The sequence below is a fragment of the Cicer arietinum genome, chromosome 3 (assembly GCF_000331145.2).
Source record: "Cicer arietinum cultivar CDC Frontier isolate Library 1 chromosome 3, Cicar.CDCFrontier_v2.0, whole genome shotgun sequence".
NCBI classification, from domain to species: Eukaryota; Viridiplantae; Streptophyta; class Magnoliopsida; order Fabales; family Fabaceae; genus Cicer; species Cicer arietinum.
In genome coordinates this window covers 46,087,748-46,099,258 of record NC_021162.2, presented here as the reverse complement: position 1 = coordinate 46,099,258, position 11,511 = coordinate 46,087,748, and the positions used below count along the sequence as shown (strand labels likewise).

Sequence of the window (11,511 nt, the reverse complement as noted above, 5' to 3'; positions counted from 1 at the left end):
GGCAAACAAGCATAATGTTACTGGTTGCTCTTTTTTTTATACAAATGGAATTGTTTTTAATGTTGCAAGATCAAAAACCTTCAAGTTGATGTTGGAAGCGATTGGAAACTACGGTCTTCATTTGAAACCTCCAAGCTATCATGAGTTGAGGGTTTCACTCTTTGATAAAGAGTTGGAATATACAAAGGGTTTGTTGAAAAAGCTATCATGAGTTGAGGGTTCCACTCCTTGATAAAGAGTTGGAATATACAAAGGGTTTGTCGAAAGGTCATCATGAAGAGCAATGTGCATAATTCGAGTGCTCAATTATGTCAAATGGTTAGACAGACAGAAAGAATAGGACTTTGATAAATTTCTTGGTGAGTTCTCCAGCAGGAACAATGTTTGTGAATAGTATTGATGCTTCTTCCTACGTGAAGACTGAGATTAAGATATTTGAGCTATTGGACAATTTTGTTGAGGAGATTGGTGAGCAAAATATTTTGTAGGTGGTTACTGACAATGGAAGTAATTATGTATTGGCTGGTAAACTGTTAACTGCTAAGAGACCACACATGTTTTGGACTCCATATGATGCACATTGTCTAGACCTGACGTTAGAAGATATTGGAAAGATTGCTAAGGTTAAAACGGTTATTCAGAGAGGGATTACTCTTGTAGGCTTCATTTATAACCACACAATGATGTTGAACACAATGAGGAAGAACACTGACAATGTTGAGATGGTCAAACATAGAGTCACAAGGTTTGCTACCACATTTCTTACTTTGCAAAGATTGCATAAACAAAAAGTCAACCTTAAAAAGATGTTCACTTCAGAAGAATGGTTGAAGTACAAGGCAACTAGCTATCCTATGGGAAAGAGGGCAACCCGTATTGTACTTATGACATCATTTTGGAATGATATTATCTACATTCTTAAGGTTATGGGACCTCTTGTACAAGTGATAAGACTTGTTGATAATGAAAAAAAAACTTGATACATATATGCAGCAATGATCAAGGCCAAGGAGGATATTCGAAAAGCTTTCAATAACAAGCAAGCAAGTACATAGATGTATTTGCAATCATTGATGAATGGTGGAAATACCAACTTCATCATCCATTGCATGTTGTAGGCTACTACCTAAATCTGAAGTTTTTTATAGCAAACCAGAAATTGAGAATGATCCCATATTAGTGGAAGATCTTCACTTATGCATCGAAACACTTAGGGAAAATCATCAAATTAGTGACATGACTACAGTACAGTTGGCGGAATATAAGATTGCTAATGGCCTCTTTGGATTGAGTGGAGCAATAAGACAAAGGGCAACATTAGCTCCTGGTAATTGGAAGTTCATTTCTTCTTAAAACTTTTAGCACACAACTTGTGTATAAAAATAATGAAAATGATTGTTTCTTTGCAGCTGAGTGGTGGAAGACTTATGGAACACAAACTTCACTTTTGCAAGTATTGGCCATTAAAGTGTTCAGTTTAACATGCAGTTCTTCAGGATGTGAGCGCAATTGGATTACTTTTGAGCATGTAAGTAGTACTTGTTATTAAATTATAGTGTATTCTACAATGTAGGTTCATATTAATTTAGTAAACTAACAATTTAAATTATAACACATAGAATCATTCTCAGAAGACAAGTAGATTTGAGCCGACAATCTACACTAGGCGGGCAGCAAAAAAAAAGAAGACAGCTGCAAGTGCATCTAGGACAATAGCACACGAAGTGGGGGTAGAAGAAGATGTTGAAGAAATTGAACCTATTTATGTTGAAATGATGGGGAGGAGGAGGAAAACAAAGAATATATTGAAGTTGATGGGAAGAGAAGGAGGAAGAAGACTATGGTGAAGATGATGATGATCTTGGATTCCTATAACATGAATTTTAGTTTTAATATTTGTTATTTTACTACTCTATGTTGAAGAAGATAATGATATTTGATATTTAAATGTATGACAAAATATATAAAACTACTTCAATAAAAGATGAAATGTATTTTACCTCCATCTTTTCAACTTCAGATTTCAAAATATCAATTGACTGCCGCAACTCTTTAACTTCAGCACTAGCTCTGGAAACCAAAGACTGCATCAAAAAGCAATGTCAAAGCAATAATACAGGTGGTTATTATGCACCTCCACAAGCAATTCAAATATAATCTAATGAAAAATATTTGGTGAATATATCAAGCAAAACATGTAAAGCTACTTGTGGCCATTTCGTAATGATGTTAAGGGGTTGAAAGGGTTGCATGGGGTTAAAGGATCCTGGCATATTGCAGTTGCTTTGTCCAGGATTATGGCATGCTGGCGAAGCCATTGACAACGTTAGGAAAGCACGTACATAGTATTTATAGTGAGCAAAATGCAAGCATTTTTCACAATATACGAAGAGAAAATTGAGTTCAATAGCATTCATCTGTATCACAAGTCAAAACAAACAAGATCTTTTAACCTTATTCACTTCAAATTATATGAGGCTAAACATTTGCAGATCAAAGTTCTAAGGTCGTCACTATTTCCAAATACAAAGGAGAAAACCTGTATATTCTCTAATTAACAAAAGCAGAAATCTATATAAGAAAAAATTGACAAACAAATTATGGTCCTTCTGAGTTCTAACCTCTTTTCATTATTTTTTATTTTTTGAGGATTGTATGACATTTTCTCCCTTGTTTCCATACTACAAGCATAACAACATATGTATAACTTTGACTCCCCAGTATTTATTCAAAAGAAAGCTCAAAAGAATAAAATGAGATATATAGATTAGAATACATATAGAGTTCATAATTAAGTTAACTCAAAATACTGCATCTTTGTCCCTGTTAAATAGACAGATGAATCAGGTCATCACTCACCTCTTCACTAACAAAAAGACGTTTAGTGTTGTAGTACAACATCCGACGAGGCCCTGCAGTATAACAAAAAAATTTAAAAATAATGCCTGTTATTGAATGACATATGGAACATATATATTCAACATCAGAGAAAAATGCATTTAACTGAATCTGAGTTTTCTTTTAATGATCAAAAAGCTATTTACAATGGGATGACTCTAGGTTTATATACCTTGAGTCATTGTACCTACTACCGTAACCTTGCTGAGCAAGATTCCTAACAACCAATAGGAGTCCTCTAACTAACTGAACTAAACAACTGACTAAGGTGCAGTGCTGTGTATTACAGTGCAAACAAGAATTAATCAAGAGTGATATCTCTTACACCCCCACCCCACAAGTTCATGGTGGGGACTTGGCAGATTCCAGAGGAGCCACTTTGAGCTTGTCCCTCAGAGTGCAGAACCTGGAGACAGCTAAGGGTTTGGTAAGTAATTTAGCGGCAGCCAGTGGAAGTTTAAGCTCCTGAAATAGAGTTTGTAACCATAACACCTCTGCAGTAACACGAGCAAGGCTTCTGTACTCGGTCTCTGCACTTGAACAAGCAACAACAATTTGCTTACGAGACCACCAAGAAATGATATTGGGTCCTAAAAATACTGCAGCACCAGAGGTGGATCTGCAATCATCAAGATCTGAAGCCCATTTTGCATCACAGAAAGCATGCAGAGAAAGACCATCAACAGAGGATGCAGGATGAAGAGCCCTGATGAAGAATCCCCTTCAGATTCTGAGAATGCGCTTAACTGAAACCCAGTTCTGATCAAGAGGATTTGCCATAAACTGGCACACTTTGTTGACTGAGAAACTGAGTTCAGGCCTGGTGATAGTAGCATACTGCAGGGCACCAGCCACAGAATGATTAAGAGATGGATCAGCAAACAAATCAGGGCCAGATTTTGACAGCTTGACACCAGAGGTCATGGAATTGGATAAAGAGTTAGCTTCCAACATATTTGTTTTGACAAGTAGATTCTTAATATATTTAGTTTGAGTAAGAACAATAGACCCAGAGGACTGTTCCCTGACTTCAATCCCCAAAAATAGTCAAGTGTCCCCAACTGTTTGAGGGAAAACCTGGAGTTAAAAGCCTGGCAATCATTTGATTGACGAGAACATGACTGCTACCAGTTATAATAATGTCATCCACATAAACAATAAGATACACAGTGGCTGAATTGTGTGAGTATGTGAACAAAGAAGAGTCACACTTGCTAGAAACAAACCCTAATTGCAGCAGAGCTTATTGTAGCCTGTCAAACCAGGCACGGATGCCTGGTTGAGACCATAAATGGCCTTATTGAGTTTGCAAACCAGTGATTTTCCAGATGCCTCAAAACCTTGAGGTTGTACGTACACCTCTTCCTCAAGAAGCCCATTTAAGAAGGCATTATTGACATCTAACTGTAATAGCTCCCAGTGAAAGGTAAGTGCAAGTGTGAGAATGAGTCTAATGGTAATACGTTTGATGACAAGTGAAAATGTCACATTGAAATCAAAACCTTGGTATTGGTTTGGCAACAAGTCATGCCTTATACTTGTTGATAGTCCCATCAGGATTTTCTTTGATCCTGAAAACCCAATGGCAACCTTGTTAGGGAGTAAGGGAACAAGAGTCCAAGTTTTGTTTCTTCTTTCAAGGGCAGCAAACTTGTCCTTCATAGCTGCATACCATCGACGGTCCTGTAGAGCCAGCTTCACACTTCTAGGTTCAGAGTGGTGAGCAGAACTATAGGACCAGGTTTAGAACGAGTTTGCATGGGGTGGACAGCTGGTGAATCAGTGATGGGTGATGAAGCAGAGCCACTGGAAGGTGTGGAAGGTTGATAAGAGCTAAAAGAGGGAGAAGTATTAGAGAAGGAAGGTGGGAGAGAGTTGAGACTAGGAACAGAAATGGCAGACAGTGAGGGAGTAGTAGACTGAGAGCTGGAGTGGGCACTAGAGTGAGGTAAGGGGGAGGAAGGCGAAGAGGGCATGGGAGATAGTGCATTGGGCGGTGCAGGGGTGGAAGGGGGTTATAGCTACCAAAGATAGGCATGGGGTTGAGAGATACAGAGCTTGAGGAGCAAGGACTGGAAGTAGAAGTGGAGGAAAATAAAGAAGGGTAGGGAAATTTATACTCGTTGAAGAGCACATCCTTAGAAATTATTAATTTCCCACTAGGAGAGAGACATTTATAACCTTTGTGAGTAGTTGAATAACCTAAGAACAAACACTCATGGGACCTAAAGTCAAATTTATGGGAATTATATGGCCTAAGTGGAAAAATAGCACAGCCATACACTTTCAAATATTTATAGTCAGGGTGTTGCTTATACAGCAGCGGGAAGTCTATTGATGAGATAAACAGCAGTGGTAAAGGCATAATCCCAAAATTTTAATGGTAAAGAAGCTTGGCTGAGTAATGACAAGCTAAGATCAACAATATGTCTTGTGTTTTCTTTCAATGACCACATTTTGATGATGAGTATGAGGATAAATTAAACGGTGTAAAATGCCATGCTCAGGAAGATAGTTAGTGAAAGGTCTAAATTCACCTCCCCATTTGAAATGCTTTAATTTTAGCATTAAATTGTAATTCAACCATGGTTTTGTGGCTGAAAGCAAAGAGTGGGAAATGTGTAGAGACCATAAGGACCAAGAGGACCATGGAGAAGAACTACATGTGAATCCTAAGATTTGACAAGACAATGGTTAGGATGAAATTCAAAGTAAACACTATTATCCTGGGCAAATTTGCTGACACTAACAAGATTTTTTGTAATTTGAGGAACATGAAGTAAATTAGACAGTGTGCATGAGAAGGATTAGAGGTAGAAATGAGAGAGGATGAACCAGAAGTGTGAATTGGCAAAACTTGGTTGTTGCCTATTAATATGTGATTTGGACCATCAAAGGACTAAGTTTGTTGGATATGTTGTCCATTACTAGCGACATGAAAAAAGGCACCACTATCAGGGATCCACTGTGGGTGATGTACTGAAGAACCGGCGAGCATAGCTTGAGGAGCGGTTGTTGGTGAGGAAACATGAGCTTGAGAAGCAAGTAGCAATGGTGGAATAGCAGACGATGGTGGATAAGTGTATGGCAAGCCAAAAAGGAACCAGTCAAGGTGCACGAGGAGCATAGGAGGATTGATACTGATAGACCTATGGTAACATTTAACAGCCGAGTGACCAAACTTAAGACATAATTGACATTGGACAAAGCCACGACCACCACAGCCACGACCAAATCGACCGCCGCAACCACGGCCAAAGCCATATCCAAAGGTAAATCCAACACGATTGTCAGAGAATGGAACATTAGGGTTCTGATTCTCAGAGAGATGAACCTGAAGATCAGAAGGCATGGAACTTACAGCGTTGGATGTCGTGGAGGAAGGATTAACCGGAGATTCAGAAGGTACAGCATGCGCGAGATTAACGGAGGCCAAATTGGTGACATTTTGCTTGTGATACTTGACGATACAAAGTTCTTGCCCAAGGATTAGGGCTTGCGCCTCCTCAACGGTGATTGGAGCATCACACGTTTTGCTTTCAATTAGAGTAATCACTAGATCAAACTCTTGTGGAAGTCCTTCAAGTAAGATTTCAACGTGCTCCTATTCAGAGACGTTATCATCAATAGCGGCGAGGAGATCAACGAGACCTTTAACATTTGCGATGAACTCTGGCACAGTGCGACTATCGATTGAGGAGTTGCGAAGTTCCAATCTGAGTTGACGCACACGTGTTCACATAAGATAACGAAAGTGTGCATGAATTCGGTCCCAAACCTCGAACAAGTAGAGACATCCAAGAACCTTTGAGAGAATCGCACTTGATAGCATGAACTGAAGCCATGATTGAAGCATTTGGTCCTACGTTTCCCACTCCAGATACTCAAGATTAATGCAGTTAGCATCACCCCGCCTCAGTGAAAAATTGACAAGGAATAACAGGATTGTATAGGAGATGATGAAGATGATGTGCTTTGATGATAGGCTCAACTTGTTGACGCCAGATCAAGAAATTGTCTTCATCAAATTTCGCAGAAATTTTGTATTGACTGTATGTGAAAAGAACATTTGGAGGAATAGAGTGTAACGGCATCGCAAGATCGACCGCGACGGTGGAGGATTTGAAGGCGGAGGGGAAGGGGGTGGCGTAGAAGAGGCCATAAGGATTTTCAGGCTCTCAATACCACATTTGATATCAGAGAAAAACATGTAACTAAATCTGAGTTTTGTTTTAATGATCAAAAAGTTAGTTACAATGAGATGACTCTAGGTTTATATACCTTGAGTCATTGTACCTACTATTGTAATCTTGCTGAGCAAGATTCCTAACTACCAATAGGAGTGTGACACCTGTCACCTCTAACTAATTGAATTAAACACCTGACTATAACTATTAACTAACTAAGGTGCAGTTCTGTGTATTACAGTGCAAACAAGAATTAATCAAGAGTGATATCTCTTACAATATAAATAAGGTCAATACCATTGCCACCAATGACAAAAGTAGCAGTATAATATGATATTCAAATGCTATCGCAATTTACTGCCTTCAATGATGATATATACAATGTTCTACAAAATTCGTCTAATTATAATAACTGTACAGTAGGAACAAGATTCAGTAACAGAATATAAATATAAATAATATATAATATTTTAAACTAAATATGAGAAATAGAAAATCAAATGCAAGTATGCAACATTTGATGAAACTACTAATCATAAAAAATCTTACTCTTGAAGACCAGAAGCCCCACGGAAGCAGTGGCTCCACAAGTAATAACTGGATGTGAAGCTGCAACAAGTACACCCTCTGCAATAGAAGATTAAACAAAAATCCCAAACATTAGGAACTAGAAAAATTGGAAACTCAAAAACCATTCTCAAGTAAAATAAAGTCACAAAATGCAAACCTTTGATCTTTCCAAACAAAAGATCCTCATAAGCATCGTACTGAGACTTAAAATCATCCAAATAATGCTGCATTCATCAGAAACAAACAAAAATTATAACTGAACAAATATTCAATGAAATTCTAAACAAATAACTAAAAAAATCCAATACAAAGCGTGATTCTTTTTTTGGATAAACCAAGGTCTTTCCACATCTCTTTTGAGATATGGGTTCACATCTCTTTCCAACTCTATCATATAGCATATCTCTTTCCAACTCTATCATATAGCATATCTCTTTCCAACTCATTAATCTCTAGGTCTTTCCTAATAGTTTATCTTATAATTTTTCTAGATCTTCCCTTGCCTCTAGCAATCTGACTATCCTCCATTTGATCTAATTTCCTTAATACAGAATCTATAGGTCTCCTCTCCACGTGCCCAAACCACCTAAGCCAAGTTCCTACCATCTTCTAAACAAGTGACTAAAAAGTCTAACACAATGTGTGATTTTTGTGTGTAAATCAAGATATTTCCACGCGCAATTACAGAGACCAATCCCGAGAGATAGGGGTTCACATCTCTCAACATATGCTCTCTATAAGCAACTGCCATAAACTTTCAACCAAATGGTCAAGGAACCCAAACATCTACCACTTATGTTACACAATGTTGACATAGAACGCCTGATTTCCTTGAAAAGGATCATGGTAAATCAAATTCCCGAACGGTTGGTTCACTGTTTTCTTTGTGCCAATGATTTTTTCATTTTAGCTAAAACGTAAAAAATAAAACAAATTCTAGGGAAACATGTTTTATAGCACTGACACCTCTGATGAAAGGCGCATCCCTGTATTCAACAGGTATTAGTATCTGACAATGATACCTTATAACAATCAATTAATTTATTTTCTTAAATTATTATCGATGTCTCAAACTATTACGCGTGTTAGTTTCACTGTAAGTGTCGTATCCGGTATCCATCTGTATCTGTGTTTCATAAATAGAGAGAGAGGAGGAGGAGGAGGAGGAATTACCAATGTTTGGTGAAAATGAGCGGAAGAAGTTGAACGGATTTGAGAAAAACGAGATGTTGAAGCCTCGATTGAAGATTCGATGGCGTCGTTGAAGGCCTTTTGGTAGAACAAGGCTTGCCCAACAGCGTAATCGATAAACGGTTTTACATCTAGGGTTTGAGGTTGGGTTGTTGTGGGTGTGGAGTGATTAACAGGCGCAGGGGTTTTCTCAGGTTGCGATGATTCCTCCACCGTTGCCATTGTCTGATGCACCTCCTTTCTTGTCAATGTATGTAAGCTTCGCTTGTTTTAACCCTTTTTTAATTGTTTTTATTTAAATTAAAACTTAAATGCAGTCTTATTCTCTATTTTATCAAATCCGCAATTTCAGTATTATTTTAATATTTTGTGCGTTCAGTCTCTTTTTTTAAATTGGTAAATTTTGTCCAGTCATGAATTTTTCATCCAATTTTAATGATGTGGCAGTTTAGTTGGCTTATGTAGGCATCTCTACATTATGTTATGGAAGTCATATCATTAAGTTTATTGTTTATAAAATATTCTTTTAATCTAAAAAATATTATTTTATAAATTATAAATCATTTTGTTGATTAAAAATACAAAATCAAAAATGAAAGTAAAGGGTTATAAATTGAAAACCCCCAACATTTAGAACAAAATCGCGAATGGAAGAAGAAAAAGAAGAATAGTTGAAGAGAAAAAGAAGAATCACGAACGAAAACACCAGCCCTAAAGAATCCAAGCTTTTCTCATTTCTATATGATTTGTCGTATTGTTTGTTTACCATTTGTGTCCAAAATGGTTTGTTTTTTTAATGGTAAATGTTGGTTGAATAGTTAAAGGCTTGTTTTTTACATATCAAGTATTGTGCAAAAAGTTAGATTAAGAATATATCTAGTGGAATGTATTGTGAATCATACTTGCAAGTTATATGTTCAAGGTCAAGTTGATGAAATCAATTGAAAATGGGATGTAGACTTGATGTCATTTTTTTATTTTGAAAAACTTATTAAAAGTTTGAGGTATATGAATTTAAATTTTTATGGTATAGAGATCCAAAGTTGCCATTTACTCATGGTTTGAGGCCTTTGAAGTGTGATGTTGATGTCATACAATTTTTTTTGGGATGTGAAAGCATTTAAAGTTGTAGAAGTGTTTGTGGAGCATCTTATTGAAACTCTTGTTGTTGTTGAGAATAACAACAATGGAAAAGGATAAACGGTTGAAGATGAAGTAGTGATTGATGTTGATGAATTTGAAAGTGAAAGTGAAATTGAATCTGATACTAACCCATTTGTTGAAGAAACTAAAACTGTTGTTGAAGAAACTAAATTTGTTGTTGAAGAATATGATATTGACCTTTTCATTGAAGCAAATTGAAACTGTAGTTGAAGAAGGTGAACATGAAATTGAAGAGGATGAAGATTGTGACTATGTTTGGAGTACTTAAGATGATGTAAGTTTTTATGAAAGTGAAGATGATATCCATTGAACTAATGTACTTCCTTCATTTGACCAGGATTCTAAAAAAGTAGCAGATTGTGAAGATGATTTTGATCAACTTGAAACACCTCCAAATAGTGATGAGGATGATGACTTAAGGACACAGTTTTCAAACTTTAAGATGCTTGAAGGTGATGAGGGGGTAAAGTTTGAGTTAAGAATGAAGTTTAACAACAACAAAAAAACTAGTGTAACAGATGTTGTAAAATAGTATGCTATAGTGCTAGAAAAAAAAAATAAAAATTTGTATTTGAAGAAAAATGATAGGACGAGGATAATGGTAAATTGTGAGAATGAATGTCCTTTTCATTTGAGGTTCAGTAAAAGGGTTGCATCACAATATTGACAAATTTTGAGTTTCACCGAAGATCACACATGTCATTAAGACACTTAAACCAGGACTAAAGGGTTGGCAAAGAAGTTCATAAATATTGTAAGCCGTACACCTGAAATGAAAAGCATAGAGGGAAAAAAGAAGAGCAAGTGAAATGATACAAGGAGCTATTAATGAGCAGTACTCACATTTACGAAGTTATGCGGGCGTATTAAGGAGATCAAATCCAAACAAACAGTTATCATTGAATATGTTGTTGGGAATTACGATTCCATATTTGAAAAGATATATGTGTGCATTGAGACATGTAAGGAAACATTTTCTTATACATGTAGGCTCTTAATTGGATTGGATGCATGTTTCTTAAATGGTGAGTATGGTGGTCAACTCATGGCCATAATGGGTAAATATGGGAATAATCAAATGATACTTACTGCATATGTCATGGTAGAGGTAAACACAAGAGATTTGTGACAGTTGTTTCTGGACTTACTCTTAGAAGATTTACATAATATACAACAGAAGTAGTGGGCCTTTATTTTAGACAAACAAAATATATACTAAATCAACTCAATTAATATATTATTTTGCATAATTTTTTACATATCAATTGATAATGAACTTTATAATCTTCCATGGTTTGGTACCTGCAATTTAAAATATTAGAGTCGGTACTAAGTAAAGGTTATGTGTGAAGCATCTTTATGGATATTGGAAGAAGAAATACTCTGACGCTGAAATGAAAGAAATTATATGGTAGGCAGCAAGAGCCACAACAATGCCAACTTGGCAGAGAGCTATGTACAGAATAAAGGAAATGAATGAAGTTTGTTGGGTAGATATGAT

General features: G+C 36.5%; 1 protein-coding gene across 2 annotated transcripts in view; it reads right to left on the bottom strand.

Annotated features, from left to right (window-relative positions):
• Positions 1-9,143, bottom strand: part of LOC101491840 (RGS1-HXK1-interacting protein 1) — an 18,040-nt gene extending 8,897 nt beyond the window's left edge. For both annotated transcript variants that reach the window (XM_073366188.1, XM_004514177.4), the window contains exons 1-5: positions 8,829-9,143; positions 7,813-7,879; positions 7,635-7,712; positions 2,860-2,912; positions 2,001-2,084 (exon numbers count right to left, since the gene is read on the bottom strand). In XM_073366188.1, the coding sequence (XP_073222289.1) occupies positions 2,001-2,084; positions 2,860-2,912; positions 7,635-7,712; positions 7,813-7,879; positions 8,829-9,068 (522 nt within the window). In that variant the 5' untranslated portion in view covers positions 9,069-9,143. The remainder of the gene's footprint in view (positions 1-2,000; positions 2,085-2,859; positions 2,913-7,634; positions 7,713-7,812; positions 7,880-8,828) is intronic.
• Positions 9,144-11,511: the final 2,368 nt, after the last annotated feature.